General features: G+C 48.0%; 1 protein-coding gene across 1 annotated transcript in view; it reads left to right on the top strand.

Moving 5' to 3' along the window:
- LOC139228839 (GTP-binding protein Rit2-like) overlaps positions 1–21123 on the top strand; it is a 520260-nt gene that overhangs the window by 246106 nt on the left and 253031 nt on the right. Inside the window, exon 4 of the mRNA XM_070860274.1 lies at positions 15772–15963. Within this exon, the coding sequence (XP_070716375.1) occupies positions 15772–15963 (192 nt within the window). The remainder of the gene's footprint in view (positions 1–15771; positions 15964–21123) is intronic.

Genomic DNA, 21123 nt, shown 5'->3' with positions numbered 1-21123 from the left:
CTGAAAAATAGTGTTCTCGCCGGGCGATTAGTTTTATTTACGTTAAAACTAAAAATGGAAATTCTCGCCAGCTTTTCTCGCCAAACGATAATGGTTCTTCTCAGCGGGCAATCGGGCATTGAGGGCCTTTAGGGAAAGTCTAGCCCATAGGGTATGAACACAACATAGTTCACCCCTTTTTAAAACCACAGTCTATGTACAGACAAAGTCATTGAGATAGCCAGGTTATGTTCTGATGTTCTGATGTGCTGAGAACGGCGTGGAACTTGCGGTGTTTGATTGAGGTTATCAGTTGGGAAACTGAACGGTGCCTCTGTTCCATCCTGCCAGTCTGTTGACCTGTGAGTTGGGATCAGTCTACGAGGGTTCCATCGAGTTCCATCATCGAGCTTGCAGGTGTGAGAGATGAACTTTCGTCTGATCTGTTTTGGAGGTGAAAGTGAAGATGCGAGCTTATGACTACGGCTTGGGCCCTTAACTCTGACCCAATCTCCGTTCTTCAGTTGGGGCTTTTGAGCGTGTCATTTTGTATCAGTGTACGACTTCGCTTTTCATTGGCGTTCTGAAATCTAGGATGCGAGTATGGTTATCTTTGCACTTGGTTTGGCTGGAGGTTTGCGAATGTCCAGTAGCCAGCGAAGATTCCGCCCAATCATGAGTTCAGCGGGTGTCTTCCCCCTTAGCGAGTGCTTTGCCGAACAGTATGTGCGGAAAATGGTTTGAACTGCTTCATCGAATGTTTGGCCTGCTGCGTGGTTGCCTTTCAAATCCTCTTTGATGACGCAGTTAAAACGCTCAATACTTCCGTTGCTTTGAGGATTGTACCGAGCAGTAAGGCACTGCTCAATAGCATGACGAATGAGGAAATCTGCGAACTGGTTGGACACAAACTGTGGTCCATTGTCGGTGATTTTGACTCTGGGTTGCCCCACTTCGTGAATATATACTGCAGATTAGTGACGATCGTTGATGAGATCACTGAACTTGTAGCGATTTCAGGCCATTTGGAATGCAGGTCATGTACTAAAACAAGGAACCGCTGGTGCTGTGGAGCTGCTTAAACTGGACCGAAGATATCCAACTGAAGTTGTTGCCATGGTCTTTGTGGCCATGGAATGGGCTTCATTGGCACTGATCAGATGTTTATGGCCTCTTCGCTCAGACTGCATGCTTTGCCATGTGAGACGAACTCCTCGATGCGAGTGGCAATTGCAGGCCATCATACTGAATCACAACATCTCTGCTTCATGCGGACAATGCCAGGGTGTCCATCGTGTGCCAATGAGAGAACGCGCTGTTGAAGTGACTCGGGAATTATTGCTCTATCACCATGAGCTAGGCAGCCATTGTTCCAAATGGAAAATTCATCGCAATGTTTGTGGAAGGTTTTCGGCTCTTCCGGAATTTGCTTAGGCCACACCATCTGGAGGAAGTGGCACACTTACTGGAGCATAGCATTACTCTGTGATTCGGTTGAGTTTGTTGCAGGAGACAAGGTTTGTGATGGACTGTGAGATGATCGACGTGACATATGTGTCATCATCTGTGAACAAGTCAGCACCAGAGTCCGAAACAGGTGTCGAGCAGCTGAGCATGTCAGCTATGTGGTTGCGACTGCCAGTGATGTACTGTACATCAAAGTTATACTGATGAAGGCGATCTGACCATCAGCTGATTCGTAGTGGTCTGTGCCCAGATCCAGTTGTAGTTAACGCTTGGTGATCCGTACAGAGGGTAAATTTATGCCCTAGAGGTAGATGTGCCAGTGTTCACATATGTAGATGCAAGCGAGTGCTTCACGGTCTCCTGTAGAGTATTTACATTCTGCAGACAAGAGCGTGCGAGAGGCGAAAGCGACTGGGCGTTCCAGGCCGTCAATCCATTGCGAAAGCACAGCACCCGTGGTGGTTCCCGATGCATCCGTGGTGACGTACATAGTGGCATTCGGATCAAAGTGCGCAAGTGGTTTTCTCCTTAAGTGTGGTGAATGCCTGAGCCTGGGAATCTGTCTATTCCCAAGGGACGCCCTGCACAGAAACTTGCGAAGTGGTTCGGTAATGTGTGCATAGTGCGGGACGAACTTCAGATAGAAGTTCTTTGACGTTGGTAGCCTCCTGCATTTGCTTGATTTCGTCAATGTTGTCAAGCGTCGGCTTGTCACCCTGTGCTGTGACTCTGTAGCCCAGATAGTTTATTTCTCCAGCAGCGAATGTACACTTATAGGCATTAAGTGTAATGTTATGTGTAGCAAGTCTCGCCATAACTGTGTGAAGTAATTGGTTATGTTCTTCCATTGTCCATCCATGGACAATGATATCATCAAGCAGATTGAGGGCTCCCTTTATACCTGCTCGCATAGTAGTGACAATCTTCTGAAATGCACTCGGTGCAGAAGATAGTCCATAGGGCATGCATCGATATTGATACAGACCATCATGCATTGTGAATGCCGTGAGTGGTTTGCTGTCCTCCGCAAGGGGTATTTACAGGTAACTGCGGTGCATGTCGAGTTTCTGAAGAACTGTTGAGCCGTGGAATTCTGAAGATAGTTCGTCTAACATAGAAACATAGAAACATAGAAACATAGAAAATAGGTGCATGAGTAGGCCATTCGGCCCTTCTAGCCTGCACCGCCATTCAATGAGTTCATGGCTGAACATGCAACTTCAGTACCCCATTCCTGCTTTCTCACCATACCCCTTGATTCCCCTAGTAGTAAGGACTTCATCTAACTCCTTTTTGAATATATTTAGTGAATTGGTAGAAAGAAGGTACTTGTCGGTGCTGATGCCCTTTTTGACCTCTTTCAGGTCGATGCATAGGCGGAGCTCCCCATTTTTATGTCAAACAATGACTAAGGTCAAGGTCCAGGGTGAGGAGCTGATGCTCTCAATGATTCACTGAGATTTGAGTCGAGTTAATTCTGCGGATAATTGGTCGCAAACCGCAAATGGGAGACAACAAAGTCACTGCGTAACCGGTTTGATGGAAGGGTCAATGAGGGGACCGTGGCAGAATTTTGTTGTCACTCCAAACCCTGTGAAGATACTGTTTGTCAAAGTCCACCATGTACACTGGTGTGCCGGTTGGGTCGTAAATTTGAACACAAGCTTGTCAAAAAGGTCAACGCCCATGAGGCTTCGTCCCTTCGTGACATGAAAGGAAAAGTTCTCCAATGTTATGTCCTTGTAGTATATTGGGACAGATATGACCCCAAGCACCTCAATTTTGGAGTCGAAGTACGCATGTTGAATGGAAGTTGCGGGCTGCAGTTGACAGTGCGTGAAGTGGGTTTTGTACACATCCTCGCTCATTATGGAGACGTTGGCTCCAAGGTCACTGAGGAGACAGATGGGCGTTCCGCCAATATTTACATCACAGTCCTTGAATTTGTCCAAATCGATGAGCGAAATGTCACTAATGGTGTAACCCATACTGGGTTCATCACTATCGGGATTGTCCACATGTCGAATATGCTGCGATGGGCAACAGACACTAGCAAAATGGCTAATTTTACCATTGCAGAGCATTTCTTCCCAAGTGGACAGCAGTTAGGACTCTTTGCTCAGTGTGACTTGCCCCCACAGTTAAAGCATTAGAAGTTAAGCCCACGATCTGTAGAGGGTGGCTAATTACTTGCCCTGCATCTCTGCTGTGATTTCCGCTTTGGACGAACGCCTTGAACATGGGCTGTAGCTGAAGTCTGCTGCACATGGAGAGCAGGGGATATGATCGCATTTGAATCGGAAAGCGCTGATTCGATTTGGATGGCCAAATGAGTTACTTTGTCTAATGTCAATTTATCATCCTCCATTAGCAAGCGTTCCCGAATGCAGGGGATCATTGTTTTCTCAATAATTGGATCCCAGATCATTTCCTCTGTGGGTGCTCCAAAGTTACATGTAGCGACTAGTTTAGTTAATTAAACAATATACTGTTTGATTGGTTCACCATTCCCTTGCCCCCTTTTACGAAATTGGTATCTCTCCATCACGATACTTTTCTTTGGCCCAAAATAGTTCTTTAGAGTGCTTCCCGTTTTGGTGTAGGACACCGTGTCTTCGATTAGGCCAAAGGTGCGTTGGCCTTCAGTGCCAAGGCAATGGATAAGTATTGCATGGCGGTGAGCTGGTGTTACGTTGTCGGCATCTTACCCACTCGCCATGATGTAGGTAGAAAAACTTTTTATGCAACTCGGCACAGAATTGGAGGGTCCCCAGGTGTGGAGAGGAAAGGCAGGAGGGTAGGGAGTTAATTTGAATCATCCTCGTCGCCAAATTATGTTGTGTATACGTAAATAACTATAAACTGAGCCAGGAGAAATGTAACTTAACTGAGCTTTTATGCAACCCAAAATGGTGTCCCCAAACTGGCATGAACCAGCATGAGTACAGCAAATGTAAATAGCTCCCGCAGGGTCCTAATGCCCGTCCAATGAGCTGTAATAAACAAATAGAGTTTAAACACAAGGCACAGGGAGTAAGGCACAGACAAAGGCAGAGACAAAGACAGGGAGTGACACAGGGAGCAATACAGGGAGCAATACAGGGAGACGAACAGCAAAATGTGGCCAGAGGGAGAAGATGCCACAGGGCTGGCACCAGGAGGCCTTACGCTCCCAGGGTTTTCTGGCACAGTTCTCCTACATCAATTTCACTGAGGAACAGTGAGTGCGAAGGCAACCCTTCAGCAAGGACATGGTCACAAATCTCTGCCATCTGTCGCAACCAGACCTCGAGCCTCAGACCAGGGCGAGGACAACTCTCTCAGTGGCAGTCAAGGTCACCATCGTGCTCAATTTCTCCGCCAATGGATCCTTCCAGGGAGCGACAGGAGACATCTCCAACACCTCCCAGTTTACCATCCATCGCTCCACCCGTGAGAACATAAGAATTTGAATTTGGAGCAGTAGGCCATTTGACCCCTCGAGCCTACTCCGCCATTCAATAAGATCATGTCTGATCTGATCATGGACTTAGCTCCGCTTCCCTGCCCACTCCCCATAAACCTTCACTCCCATTTCGCTCAAAAATCTCTCTATCTCCACCTTAAATATATTCAATGACCCTGCCTCCATAGCTCTCTGGGGCAGAGAATTCCACAGATTTACGACTCTCAGAAGAAATTCCTCCTCATCTCAGTTCTAAATGGGCGACCCCTTATTCTTAAACTGTGCCCCTAGTTCTAGATTCCCCCACGAGTGGAAACATCCTCTCTGCAACTACTTTGTCCAGCCCCCTCAGTACTTTATATGTTTCAATAAGCTCACATCTCATTCTTCTAAACTCCAATGAGTATAAGCCCAACCTGCTCATCCTTTCTTCATAAGCCAACCCCTTCATATCCAGAATCAACCTACTTAACCTTCTCTGAACTGCCTCCAATGCAAGTATATCCTTGCTCTGTACAGAAGGAGGAGGAACTACATCTCCTTCCCCATGACCAGAGAGAAGCAGCGCAAGCATGCATGTGGCTTCGTCAGGATAGTGGACTTCCCCATGGTGCAGGGTGCCATTGACTGCACCCCAGCCACTTTGCAGGCACCACATCACAATCCTGTCAGCTTCTGTAATCGCAAAGGCAGCTGAATGTGCAGCTTGTCTGTGACCACACATCATCAATGCCGGCTAATCTGGCAGCAGCCACGATAACTTCATCCTGCGCCAGCTCTTCTCCAGCCACCAAATCAAGTTCGCAGCTGGCCGCTCGGAAACAAGGGCTATTCACGATCCACCTGGCTCATGACTACTCCTCCGCAGCCCCACAGCTCCTGCCCAGCACTCATACAATGAGAGCCATGCCGCCACCAGGAATATAATTGAGCAGACCATGAAGCAATGGTTCTGCTGCCTTGACCACTCAGGAGGAGTCCTCCAGTATTTGCCTGAGAGTGTATCCCTATTTGTCTTATCTGCTGCATGCTGCACAACCTCACCATCATGATGGCACAGCCATTGCCACCAGGCTTAGCCGCACCACCTGAGGAGGACGAGGAGGAAGAGGAGCAGTAGAAGGAGCAGAAGTGGGAGGAGGAACAGGAACAGCAACAGCAGCAATGGAGGAGGCAGCGAGGCCATCGTGATTGTGCAAGGGAAGTCCGCGACTGTCTCATCAGAGTTCTGTTCCAGTGAATTCCATCCATTTCCCGATTCCCCTGGATGTTCCCATGACCACATCCATTTTCCCTTCCATTCCAAAGCCCCAAAACTGAAATGAGACAATAGCAAAGATTAAATATTCCAATCAAAATTTATATCATAACAACAAAGGCTATCATAATGTATTTACTAATCACCCTTGTGCATTTCCTTATATCCTCTCAAGTGCTCCTCCGCAGTGCGCCCCCTGTGGCTCAACGTGGCTGGTGGAAAGCTGCTGTGTGTCAGGGCCAGAGACTACAGCTGGCCTTGCAGGACACCCTCGATAAGTTCTGGGCCTGGAAGGCTCGGCTGTAGGCTGCACCATCTCAGCCTGGGCAGTGGCAGCCTGGGCTTGCTGGGTGATGGCCAGCAACAAGTGCAATGGCAGAGTAGCATGCTGGAATGCTGTCATCCTGAGAGAGGACAGCAAGTTCATGCTCCACTGACCCACTGCCACTCCACCGGGGCAACATCTCAGCATCCCCAGCAATCTGCCGGAGCACAGTTTGGTGGACTGCTGAAAAACTGTGAGATCGCCGGTGGACTGTGGTGGACCAATGATGACGGCAGCAGTAAGATCATGCATGGCATCCAGCTGAGACTGCATGAGAGCAGTCTGAGTCGCGATGCCAGCACTCACTGACGCAAAACGACACCAGAACTTTGCGTGGCATCAGCCTGAGACTGCATGACAGCAGTCTGAGTTTCAATGCCAACAACAAGATGTTGAGTTGCTGCCACCTGTGCTGCAATGGAAGCTGTCACATCGGCCATGATACACGTCATGAGGTTTGGATCCATGTGGTCTCTCTGCGAGTCCACCATCATCTGCAGACTGGCAATGATAGGTTCCATGATGTGCGCAGCGCTCTCTGCAATGTTGGAGCTGGACTCCTCCATGCTCCGTACCACTACCGAGAGCCTCTCGAACACCCTTGCCATTGCATCTATGCTGTCAGAGTGCATGGCCATCCCCATTTGTGTGATTGCTTCCCCATCGAGGTCCTCATCTGAGTCCTGAGGAGCAGAACTCACACGTGAACTTACCCTCCGGGGAGATGGCTCTCAAGCTTCCCTTTCCCCTTAGCCTTACTGCAGCCCGCTAGACCCCAGTGCATTACCCAGTGACGACCCGTCTACTAAGCTAATCTCTAATAAACGTGTAGTGCTAGACTCTGAACCGCTGCTTGCAATGATGCAGTGCCTGGCCCCTCCTCCTACTTTACATCTCCCTCCACAATGAGTTGGGGGCGGGGGGGCTCAGGTGTGGGATGGATGGCTTCTGTCTGTTTATCTGAAAGCATAAATGTCACTAGACTCACATTAACATGAGGGCAGTGGGGGAGGAATGGAGCAAAATGTGCAGACACTATCAGGAGCTGGAAAGTGATAAACCGTGCTGGTGTGGGAGGGGGGAAGTGGTATGAGAGAAGGATAGGGGATTGGAAACTGATAAAGCATGCTGGTGTGGGGGGAGGGTGGGGAATTTTATGAAATAAGGAGAGGGGATTGGAAAGCGATAAAGCATGATGGTGTGTGTGGGGGTGGCGGGGGGGAGCAGTAGTAGGAGAAAAGGAGAGGGGATAAAGATACCGTTGTTGCTCCCAGTGGGGTCAACATCTCCGCTGACCACAGCACCCACCAGCAGGCTCAAATGACCGAAGCTGCAGCTCAGTCAGAGAGGGCACGCAGGCCAGGTTCCCCTCCTCCATCCTCTGCTGTTCCCATTTGTTATGTATCATCTTGGCCAGCAAAAGAAACAAACTTGTGTGTGTTGTGTATAGAAGATCTCCATGAGGCTGAGTACTGTGAGCTAAACTTAGTGTGACCTCAGTCTTCTTTATTACAACTCCAGAGTGCCTCAACAACATGGCAGCCAACCTTTTATACTGGCCCTGCACGTGTGTCCAAGTGACCATTAGGACTCCAACAGTCGTGCCCTCTGGTGGCAAGTATCACATAGTTACATACATAACATCACTTCCCCCAAAGTCTTTGGTATATGTTATTTTCAAGTTGAGGCAATCCGGAGCCCTTCGCTCCCTGGTTGATCATCTAAGTTCAAACCCTGGCTTGTGTGAGTTGACCGGACCATTGCTGCACTGCACCGCGGCTGGCCTGACTGGACTGTCAGGAATGGTGGGTTCATCCTCGTGATTGACAGCGAGGTCGATTGCTGGTTGGGTGTGTGTTGGTGGATTGTCGATGGTGATGTCCTCTTAAAGTTGTTCCTGGTTGTCAGTAAATCGCAATTTGGTCTGATCTAAATGCTTCCTGCACGTTTGACCATTTAACAGTTTAATTATAAATACCCTATTCGCTTCCTTGGCCAAAATGGTGCCAGCAACCCACTTAGGACCATGACCGTAATTCAGGACAAACACAGGGTCGTTAACATCAGTGTCACGTGAAACAGCCGCGCGATCGTGGTACATGTTCTGCCAGTGTCGCCGGGTTTCCATGTGATCATTTAGATCTGGGTGGACTCGGGAGAGCATGGTTTTGAGGGCTCTCTTCATTAACAATTCTGCCAGGGGAACCCCGGTAAGCGAGTGGGGTTGCGTCCAGTAACTGAACAGAATGCGAGACAAGCGGGTCTGCAGGGAGCCGTCCGTCATGCGTTTCATGCTTTGCTTGATTGTTTGGACTGCCCACTCCGCTTGACAGTTAGACGCGGGCTTAAATGGAGCAGACCTGACATGCTTGATGCCATTGCGGGTCATAAACTCGTTGAATTCCGAGCTGGTGAAACACGGTCCATTGTCACTGACAAGGACGTCGGGCAAGCCATGGGTGGCGAACATGGCCCGGAGGGTTTCAATGGTGGCTGTGGACGTGCTGCATGACATGATTATGCATTCAATCCATTTGGAGTAAGCGTCCACAACTACTGAAAGCATCTTTCCTAGAAAGGGGCCGGCAAAATCTACGTGGATCCTGGACCACGGTTTGGAGGGCCATGACCACAGACTCAGTGAAGCCTCCCTTGGTGCATTGCTCAGTTGCGAGCAAGTGTTGCACTAATGCACGCATGACTCCAAGTCCGAGTCAATGCCGAGCCACCAAACATGCGACCTGGCAATTGTCTTCATCATGACAATGCCTGGGTGGGTACTGTGTAAGTACTGTGTAGGTCGCGTATAAACATTTCCCTGCCTTTTTTTGGCAAAACCACATGATTACCCCATAAGAGACAATCCGACTAGATGGACATTTCATCTTTGCATCGGTGAAACGGCTTAATTTCGTCTTACATTTCCCCGGGAATGGCCGACTAGTTCCCATTTAGGATGCAACTCTTTACTAATGATAGCACAGGATCTTGGCTGGTCCAAGTCCTGATCTGGCGAGCTGTGACGGATGACCGCTCGCTCTTAAAAGTATCCATGACCAGTAGCAAGTCTGCGGGCTGAGCCATTTCAACCCCAGTGGTGGGTAATGGTAGCTGGCTGAGAGCATCGGTACAGTTTTCAGTGCCTGGTCTGTGGCGTATAACATAGTCATAAGCGGATAATTTTGGTGCCCATCTTTGGATGCGGGACGAAGCATTGGTATTTATACCTTTGCTCTCTGAAAACAGCAAAATGAGCGGCTTGTCCAAATAGGTATTGATGCATTTTCTTAACCCCATATACACATGTAACGCCTCTTTCTCGACTATACTATCGGCTCTCTCAACCTTAGACAGACTTCTAGACGCATATGCAACATGTTGGAGGTTGCCCGATATATTGGCATGCTGTAATACACAGCCAACCCCGTAAAATGAGTCATCACAAGCTAACACTAAATGTTCATATGGGCCATAGTGTACAAGTAACTTATTTAAACATAGCAGGTTCCTGGCCTTCTCAAAGGCTGTGTCTTGAGATTTGCCCCAAACCCAGTCATCACCCTTAGGTAGCAACATGTGCAAAGGCTCTAACAATGTGCTCAACCTGGGTAGAAAGTTATCGAAATAGTTGAAGAGTCCCAGGAACAAATGCAGCTCCCTCACATTCTGTGGTCTGGGTGCATTCGCGATGGCCTCTGTCTTTGAGTCCGTGGGCCTGATGCCGTCTGCTGCAATCTTTCTCCCCAAACATTTGACTTCTGGCGCCAGGAAAACACACTTGGAGCATTTCAGCCTGAGTCACACTCTGTCTAGATGAGTTAGAATCTCTTCCAGGTTGTGTAGATGTTCGATGGTGTTACAATCAGTGATCAGGATGTCGTCTTGAAACAAAACGGTGCGTGGAACTGATTTCAGCAAACTCTCCATGTTTCTCTGGAAAATGGCTGCAGCTGAGTGAATCCCAAAAGGGCATCTGTGGTATATAAACAGCCCTTTGTATGTGTTGATGCACTTCAGTCTTTTAGAAGATTCAGCCAGCTCCTGTGTCATGTAGGTGGCGGTTAGGTCCAACTTGGTGAACAACTTCCCCCCTGCTAACGTTGTGAACAGGTCATCTGCCTAGGGCAGCGGGTACTGGTCCTGTAGTGAGATTTGGTTAATCGTTACCTTGTAGTCTCCACAGATTCTGACCATTTCATCGCTTTTCAACATCGAAACAATCGGACTGGCCCACTCGTTGAACTCGATTGCCGATATGATTCCTTCACGTTGGAGTCTGTCCAGTTCGATCTCGACTTTCTCCCTCATCAAGTACGGAACAGCCCAAGCCTTGTGATGGATGGGCCATGCATCGGGGCCTAGATGGATCTGTACCTTGGCATCTGTGAAGTTGCTGATGCGTGGTTTGAATAGTGAGGGAAACTTGTTCAGCACTTGAGCACATGAGGCGTCATCCACTGAAGATAGTGCTTTGATGTCGTTCCAATTCTATCTAATCTTTTCTAGCCAGCTTCTGCCAAACAGCGTTGGGCCATTGCCTGGAATAATCCACAATGATAGGTCAGGCATAGCTCCATCATACGATACCTTCACTGCCGCACTTCCAATGACTGGTATAAGCTCTTTGGTGTAGGTTCACAGCTTTGCATTAATCGGGCTCAGTTTGGGCCTTTGTGCTTTATTGCCCCACAGTTTCTCGAAAGCCTTCTGGCTCATTATTGACTGACTCACACCCGTGTCCAACTCCATGGATACTGGAATGCCATTTAATTTGACTTTCAGCATTATAGGTGGGCTCTTGGTGGTGAAGGTATGTACCCCATACACTTCTTCCTCGGGTTGAGTTGCCCGTGCTGCATGATCCGCGCCGGATTGATTATCCTTTGCCATGTGATATGTCGCAGCACGTTTGTACATTGGCTGGAGGTGCCCCATAGTTGCGCAGCCTTTGCACACATGGTGCTTGAATCGACATTGATGGGCCCGATGATTACCCCCGCAGCGCCAACACGATGCTAATGGATTCACATTCATCCCCAGTGGTGGACTCTGAGTCATCACAGGTCTTGCAGCTACAGACGTGTAGGCCCTGCCATATGCAGTTCAGCCTGCTAACGACATCATTTTATGCATAGTACTTGCCGGTGAGTGTCGACGTTGAGAAGATATTTGTTTAGTGTTATTGTCCGTGGCCATGCATGCCTAGGTAATCGCAATGGCCGTGCTCAGGTCTAGGGTTTCGGCAGCCAGCAGCTTTCAAAGAATGACCTTTTAGCTGTTGCCCAGCATGAAAAAGTCCCACAGCATTTGCCCCAACGCAGCTCCAAAATCGCAAGGTCCCGCGAGGCGTCTCAGGTCAGCGACATAATCCGCCATGTCCTAGCCCCTGGAGTGATGGTGCATGTAAAAAAGACATCTGGCCATGAGGATACTCTCCTTCGGCTTCAGTTGGTCCTGAACCAGCATGCACAACTCTGTATATTCCTTCTCCGTTGGTTTTGTCGGTGTGAGCAGATTCTTGCTGAGGCCGTATATTTTAGGCCCACAGACGGTGAGGAGAACCGCCCTGCGCTTGGCCGCGTTAGTGTCTCCTTCCAGCTCGTTGGCCACGAAGTACTGGTCGAGACGCTCGACGAAGGCTTCCCAATTAACACCCTCTACAAATCTCTGTAATATTCCAACGGCATCCATGGTTGTGTGAAGCTTCGTATTCTGTTATTCGTCGCCAATTATTGTGTTTAGAAGAACTCCACGAGGCTGAGTACTGTGAGCTAAACTTAGTATGACCTTAGTCTTCTTTATTACAACTCCAGAGTGCCTAAACAACATGGCAGCCAACCTTTTATACTGGCCCTGCACATGTGTGCAGGTGACCATTAGGACTTCAAACTGTCGCGCCCTCTGGTGGCAAGTATTACATAGTTACATACATAACAGTGTGAGTAAGAGTCCAACAAGGTTTGTGGAAGATATGCCTGACATGGTTGAATAGCTGTGAATGTAGGCAAGGCATGAGATGAGGTTGTGAGTGTGAGTATCTGCAGATGCTTGGTGGTTGAGGGATGGGGAAGTGGTGGTTAGCACAGTGTGCACAGACAAAGGTTCAGAGGCTGGTGTGGAGGAGGTGTGGAAGCTTGTACTCACGTTCACCACCCGACATAGTTCGTTGAATTTCTTGAGGCACTGAGTGAGGCTTTTCGACACCACCGTGCTGGCCGACACATCCTGGGATACCTCTTGCCACATGGCATCGAAAACCTGCGGTGATGGCCGCCTTCCTGAGGCAGGGAACACCGAGGCCCTCCTGGTCTCTAGTGTCCCCACCAATGCCTCCAGAGCCACATTGCTGAATCTCGTGGCCCTCTCCATTGAAGTGGGATTTCCAGCAGCCAATTCAGTTCTTTCCTGAACTCCAGAGATGAGTGAATGATTTCAGCAATGCTGAAAACGAGCATCAACAGGTTCAAATGAACACCCCTTTAAGAGCCAGAAGGAGCTGGAGTTAAGGATTGTAGGCTAATTGATGAATGGAACTCAGCTGAAAATTGGGTATGTGTCTGTGAATAGCGCCCCTCAGCAGTGCCCAGCTGAGGCCATTAGCTCCTCATATACCGCCGCCTCCCCCCACCCGCTGCCCTCACTCCTGGGGCGAGAACGCCCAGTTTGCCATTATTTGGCAAAACATCTCGCCGAGCGCTGAAATTCCTCAGAGTAAAAAATTATTGCCCCACACAGGGCACTGCCAAATTTTGCCTCCAAATGCTTTAATTTTTCTCTTCCTCTTTTTTCTTTCATCCTATTGTGTCTTCCTTTCCTCATCTCTTTTTCTGTTTTATTTTCAGTATTTTAACCTTGAAGTTCTCCCTTATATTATTTATTTGAAGTCTTATTTTACATTATTTCTTTGTATAAAAATGTAATCCTACTTTTTCCTGTGTGTCCATGGACCTGACCTTAATTCCTGAACCAGTGAAATTCGAATACTGGATGAAACACAGCAGTAAAAAAAATGTATAATTAATCAAGTGCTGGGCTATTAAAGATCTGGTAATGTCATGGAAGTCATAATTTTAAACTAATTACATTTTTTTATGCCATGCCAAATAATCCAAGTACCCAGTGTTGTCTCGTTAACAGTGCCTTAAAGGTTAAAGGTTGCTGGAAGGTATACAAAAAGATCATAAACATTATTTTTTAATACAATCGAACCTGAGTCAGTTGAAGGGTGACTGGTCATTTGCTTTCATTCCTTTCTGCCCGTTTTCTTCCTTCCTTTCCTTAATGATTGGTACAGTTCTAGTGGTGCCACCCACCCCCTGGTTCCTCAGCATAATGCACTTCTTCATAAGCAAATCCAGACATTAAAGGCCTCAAATTACATGACTCCACTCCCAGTGCTTCGCCTTGCTGAACAGACATGCAGATTGGAGAATCAGTCACAGAATTAGCTCACTATATTGATGATGTTCCAGATTTTCTATCCATTGATTTTAATGGATTTGGTCTCCATATTTAAGGAAGGATATACTTACATAGGAGGCAGTTCAGCGAAGGTTCACTAGGTTGATTCCGGAGTTGAGAGGGTTGACTTATGAAGATAGGTTGAGCAGTTTGGGACTCTACTCATTGGAGTTCAGAAGAATGAGAGGTGACCTTATTAAAACATATAAGATAATGAGGGGGCTCGACAAGGTGGATGCAGAGAGGATATTTCCATTCATAGGGGAAACTAAAATTAGGGAACATAGTCTCAGAATAAGGGGCCGCCCATTTAAAACTGAGATGAAGAGAAATTTCTTCTCGCAGAGGGTTGTAAATCTGTGGAATTATCTTCCCCTGGACACTAAAGCCCTAAAATTACATGACTCCACTCCCAGTGTTTCGCCTTGCTGAACAGTCATGCAGATTGGAGAATCAGTCACAGAGTTAGCTCACTATATTGATGATGTTCCAGATTTTCTATCCATTGAATATATTTAAGGCGGAGATAGACAGATTTTTGAGTGATAAGGGAGTAAAGGATTATGGGGAGCGGGCAGAGAAGTGGAGCTGAGTCCATGATCAGATCACCCATGATCTTATTGAATGGCGGAGCAGGCTCAAGGGGCCAAATGGCCAACTCCTGCTCCTATTTCTTATGTTCTTATGTTCTTAATGCCAGCATATCAGAATTTTCATATATCAGATGTCCATTCTTCAATCAGCACTCCCATCGAGCAAGGAGTGGAGTGCATAATTTTCGGACTTGAGTGAATCCAATCTTATGAGGTCACTGGATAGCATTTAAGAGTGTAAGTAATGGTTGATTTTTTACCTTCATTAACCTAAAAAGAGTGAGACCAGTTGTGGCCCCTCTACCACAATCTGGCTGAGGTCAGTTAACCCAGCATAGCCAAGCGATCAACCTGGAATCTTAATGTTCTATATGGCTCTGTTCTACAAAGCTAATCCAGTTGATCAGATCATTTCCAATAATGTGATGTAAGCAGGTTGCAGATCTTTTACTTTTGAAAGTGCATAAGAAATTTAAGAGGTGAAATTCCTTTGCACCCCTTTTGGGGCAGTAACATCCAGGAGGCGGGACATTTTGCGCCAGGCGAGAAGGAAGTGGAGCACAAAATCATGCGCTCCACTTCCTTTCTGGGGCGGTAGTGGGGCGGACGGGTCGGGAGCGGGATGCGGCGCTACGCACTGGGCCGCATAGCACTGGTGCTTAGGAGCGGCTCTTTCCTTCATTAAATGGAAGGGCCCAAGCTGCAAACTCTGCAGTGAATAAATGGGCCTCGATGGACTACCGGGGAGTGGGGCTACCATGCCAACAGCCAGGCGCTCAAGCAGAGTGCCGGGCTGACCGATCATGGCATGGACCCCGCGATCGAAGCACCAACAGAGTGCAGAAGAAAGTCGGGAGATTTTTTTTTCAATGACCGCCACCTCTCCTTTAAGTAGTGTCCTAAGAACGGCTTGCCGCCTTGTTCACATACCCTGAAGTTGTCATTGGCATCGCCCGGCGCAGCTTCAGGGGGCGATACCCAATTTAGGATCTGGGGTGACAACGGGGTGCTATGTACGGTGATGATGTTGTGATCGGCGGTGCATCGGAGCGGGGCGCTAATGATTCCCGCCGCTGCTAAATTAGCGATATTAGTGACGCTAACGGGCGGTGCAAACAATCAAATTTCTAGGCCTTAATATCTTACATTGCACAAGTGTTTCTGAATCCTGCTGTGAAGGGTCCTACACTTATATTATTGGGCTGAATTGTTATCAATGTTGTTTTTTGATATTTATTTCCAGGCAGAATTCACAGCCATGAGGGATCAATACATGCGAGGTGGAGAGGGTTTTATAATCTGTTATTCTATCACTGACCGACGATCATTCCAAGAAGCTGCAGAGTTCAAAGAGCTCATCTATCATGTTCGGCACACGTATGATATCCCAGTAGTTTTGGTTGGAAATAAAACAGATTTGGAAGAGTATAGGCAGGTAAGGAAGCTCCTCTTAATAATAATACTGTTTGCGATAATCCCTCAGAAGCAATTGCAATTCACTATGGATTTGAAGTTTTTGGTTTATTTCATTTGAAAATCCTCAAAACATCTTGGGGCCAAAATTCCTGTGTTCGGCGCCTCCCATTCACGCCTCCGTGGGGCACTAATGAGTTGCGAAAGTGTTTTTTCCCGGGGGGGCGGGGTCAAGGGGCACTATCGGCTCCCATGAAATTGTGCGGGAGTTAGCGGAGGCACGAATACGGGCCGCTGCGCCTCCGGCGATAACTTCATCGCCTTCCCTGCTACCCCTTTCCGCCCCACGGCAGCCCCTTTCCGCCCCATGGTGGAAATTGGCTGGCACCGCGTGAGACACCAGCCTTGCGGGTCGCGAACTAGGCCGGTGACCCATCGCGGGGCGAACCTTAAAGGGGAGGTGCTCTGCGCCGCGCACCACAATCTTGTTTTTTTCCCGCCTCACCAGTCAGGCAAATTGCCGTTTCTTTCTCAGGGTCCCGGCCACCATCGTGCAACCCGGCACTCTGTCTCGGTGCCGGGCTGAAGCCACAGCATCCCATAGACTTGGTGGCCCAGTGGGGGCCTTCAAATGGCCTGCAGAGTTTGAGGCACCCTTCCCTTTAACTGAAGGGGAGGGGAGTTGAAACACGTTAGTACTACATGGAGAGACCACGTGGAGCTGCCGAACCTGCCCGAGTAGCGCCCCCGAACCCGCCCCAAAGGGATGTGGAGCGCGCGTCATTGCGCTCCATTTCCTGTGAGGGGCGGTAACCGCAATTTCGCAGCCAGGGCGGGATTTCCGCACCAGGCGCAGGAAGTTCCACCCCACTCGGTTACCACCCCCAAATGGAGTGTAACTGAATTTCGCACCCCTTATATCTATTGGACTAGAATGTATTTTTTCCCTCACTAAAAGGATGTTATATTATTGACATAATCCAGGTTAGCAAATAGCTTTCATTTTAATCAATTAATAAATTACCTCATCTGTCAGGAAAATATTTTTTTCTTCACCTAGTTTCGGCCTCTTAAAGCTTCCATTAATTTTCCATATCACATAAAATGTAATCATCACTGATAAGCAACTGCTGTAATGCAATTCTGAGGTTGAAATCTGCAGCAGGCAGAAGTTCCGGACAATTGCACTTTTTCCCTCTCAAATTGGATTGTGGAATTTCAGACTAGGATATTTATTTCCTTATTCCCACAACTGGAGAGTCCTATAACATGTTTATATAATGAACCTTTTAGATCGATAAAGAGCCACCAGCCCATCCTACCTAATTAGAGTGGTACTCCAACCAAAACACAATTGATAAGCACTACAAAGTGGCAGGGACTAGGATTTGATGATGGAGAATGCACTAAATATATTGTCACTGTCGACTCTGGGCCAAGCAGGATAGGACCATGCACACATGGTCTAGCTGCTTGTTTTCCACCAATACAGACAAAATGCAGTAGGAGGCCTGTTTAACCAACTGACCTTACACGCAAAATTAAAGTTAAACAAGCTGGGAATTGGTTCTGCAGTGCTTGAAAAAACAGAAACAATTCAAGCGCTCTATCAAAATCAAGGGTAGGCACCTCGGTGTCTCTTTGTCAGGCCAACCAAAAGCGTAAGCAATACAAGAAAGGCTTGGAGGCTGTTTGTGTAATCTTCTGACCCAAAGAATGTTTGCTACAGGCTGAAAGAGTAGAACACATTCCCATGGGATTTCCAAGGACAGAAAGATTTTTGACTTGGCTTTTCTGAGTGGTGAGACTCCAATGAATTGACAATCCTATGGAACTTGATCTCAGCCAGAGAAGCAAAACTTTGAGGAGGCTTGGATGGATGAGATGAGAACATGCGTCATAACAGTGATAATCCTGCTTTATCTGACAAAGCAATAGAAAGAAAGCAGTTAGAACTGCTCTCTATTTGGTTGTGTTTGATTTGACTACAATAGGCTGTGGGATGCAACAAGTCAAATGATACAAAGGACTAGAAATTCTGTTGCACCCCATTTGGGGCGATAACTTTTGAAATCTGTGAAACATATCACCAGGCGATAATCTTCTTTGATCCCAGTAACTTCAGCTTTAGCACTCCAAGAGGGAAGTGTAGCGCTAAATCACGGGCTACCATTTCTCTTAGGCACTAAAGTGTGTGAGGGGGCAGAAGCGACAGTGCGCTGAACAATGTTCAGTGCAGTGCTACCGGCATCAGAGGCTCATTCCCTCGCTTGAAGGGAAGGGCCAATGATGGTTTGCAACATTTTTGTAGTCAGTTCTGTGGGGCCACGGGACCTGTGTGACTGCCAGTACAGCCCCAATCACTCTCAGAGACTGGAGGGCTTAGACACCGTGCAGCAGTAAGACTTCAAAAACATTCAGCAAGTGCCAGACTGGTGCAAAGAATAAAGTTTGGCCTATCTGAACACCACTGCCATTAATTATCGCTCCCCAAGCGGCTAGCCAAGGTGACAATGCCTCCTTTTGCTGCTGTTGTTGACACCCGGCAATGCAGCAGGTGGCAGGAGCGAATTTCATATCCGAGGCGGTAACGGGGCGCCGCGCACTTTATGATGTCACGATCTGCGGAGCGCAAGAGACCAAGGTGGCAAGTGTTAACGCCAGCACAAAACTGGCAGGGAAGTTTTCAGGCGTCACTGAATTCACTGCATCTGGTCATTAACCCCTTAGTGCCCCGTTAACAACCCCCATAGACAATAATGGGAGGCAAAAATAAGATGAATTTCTCCCCCAAAAGATGATATCTGGATGTCATCATCATCATAGGCAGTCCCTCGAAATGAGAATGACTTGCTACCATGCCAAAAAAGGATAAATTCACAGGTGTTCCAATGAAGGACCTAAAATTCCAGGACCTGAGCTACATCCTGAAGGGTGGCAGATGCATGTGTATGGATTTTTTTAACGTGTGGTGGCTGTTGCACACCAACCACCACACGGGATTGACAGAGCTAGGTCTTGGTCCAGTGGCAAGAATTGCCCAAGACGACTGGAGACCTGCTGCATGGACCTAGTGCGCACACATATCGCAGTGTGGGCTGGCCCGTGCTGCCCCTGGGCCCTGGCCCCAAACTCACGCCTCTCCTGGGGCCCGTTCATGTCCCTCCACAGTCTCTCGCCGCTCCTGCTGTATCTGCCCACGCTCCAATCACCGACCTGGAACTTGATGACGTCACTCTTCACTGCAATTGCAGCTCATGCTGGATGTGCAGTTACACTGAAAGAGAGGTTCAGTTGAGATTATGTCGTTAATGGGAGATAACATTGGAGATCACTGGCATTAACGTGCATATATGCAAAGTATGATTGTAGTTCCAAGATACAGTAAGATGTCTGTGTGTTTATGATACTTTTGAAGCCGGCTGCCTTTTGAATATCGATCGATTTCAGCTATTTTGCAACTGTCCCAGTTAGAGGTTTACAAAGTTATGTTTTGGTGATCCCAACTCAATTCTCAATGAAATTGATCTACGGCATTAAAGTGTCCATGATTTGGAATGTCAGTCAGTGAGGCCTTATGTATAGCTTGTGTAGGGCATGGAAATCTTTTGCTAGTTCAATGAGCTGGGTATGCAGATATGTCACTCCAAAGCCTACTATAAGATTGAAGTCTGAATCTGCATAAATGATCATCCCAAACTGTTCTGCTCCAGAAGTATTAAGAAGCAGGATTATTGTATTCTTGATAAGAATGTCCAGTGTATGAGGCATTTGACAAACTAATAGTATACATCACTTAATCTTTAAGGATGAATTAAGAATTTTAGATTTCATCTCATATCATAGGCAGTCCCTCGGAATCGAGGAAAACTTGCTTCCACTCCCAAAGTGAGTCCTTTGGTGGCTGAACAGTCCAATACGAGAGCCATAGACCCTGTCACAGGTGGGACAGACATTCATCGGGGGAAGAGGGGGTGGGACTGATTTGTCGCATGCTCCTTCCACTGCCTGTGCCTCTTCACACTCGCGACGTTGCGATTCGAAGTGTTCAACGCCCTCCCAGATGCACTTCCTCCACTTAGGGCGGTCTTCGGCCAGGGACTCCCAGGTGTCAGTGGGGATGTCGCACGTTACCAGGGAGGCTTTAAGGGTGTCCTTGTAACATTTCCGCTGCCCACCTTTGGCTCGTTTGTTTGAAGGAGCTTTGCATGGAGCAATTGCTTAGGGAGTCTCGTGTCTGGCATGCGAACTATGTGGCCTGCCCAGTGAAGTTGATTGAGTGTGGTCAATGCTTCAGTGCTGGGATGTTAGCCTGGGCGAGGACGCTGATGTTGGCGCACCTGTCCTCCCAGGGGATTTGCAGGATCTTGCAGGGACATCATTGGTGACATATCTCCAGCGACTTGAGCTGTCTTCTGTGCATCGTCCATGCCTGTGATCCATACAGGAGGGCGGGTATTACTACAGCCCTGTAGACCATGAGCTTGGTGATAGATTTGAGGGCCTTCCTTACGCGGCCAAAGGCTGCACTGGCGCACTGGAGGTGATGTTGAATCTCCGCATCAATGTCTGCCTTTGTTGATAAGAGGCTCCGGAGGTATGGGAAGTGGTCCACGTTGTCGAGGGTCACGCCGTGAATCTTGATGACTGGGGGGCAGTGCTGTGCGGCGATGACAGGCTGGTGGAGGACCTTTGTCTTATGGATGTTAAGCATAAGGCCCATGCTTTCATATGCCTTGGTGAATACATTGACTATATCCTGGAGTTCAGCCTCAGAATGTGGGCAGACGCAGGCATCGTCCGCATACTGCAGCTCAATGACAGAGGTTGGGGTGATCTTGGACCTGGCCTGGAGGTGGCGTAGGTTAAACAGCTTCCCACTGGTTCTGTAGTTTAGTTCCACTCCAGCGGCGAGCTTGTTGACTGTGAGGTGGAGCATGCCAGCGAGGAACATTGAGAAGAGAGTTGGAGCGATGACGCAGCCCTGTTTGACCCCGGTCCAGACGTGGATTGGGTCTGTAATTGAACCACTGGTAAGGATCACGGTCTGCATGTCGTCATGGAGCAGGCGAAGGATGTTGACAAACTTTTGGGGGCATCCAAAACGGAGGAGGACGCTCCATAAGTCCTCACAGTTGACATTTTCAAAGGCCTTTGTAAGATTGAAAAAAGCCATGTATAA

Source organism: Pristiophorus japonicus, chromosome 2 (genome assembly GCF_044704955.1).
Source record: "Pristiophorus japonicus isolate sPriJap1 chromosome 2, sPriJap1.hap1, whole genome shotgun sequence".
NCBI classification, from domain to species: domain Eukaryota; kingdom Metazoa; phylum Chordata; class Chondrichthyes; family Pristiophoridae; genus Pristiophorus; species Pristiophorus japonicus.
The sequence above is the reverse complement of the archived record's forward strand: the minus strand, read 5'-3'. Positions and strand labels throughout refer to the sequence as shown.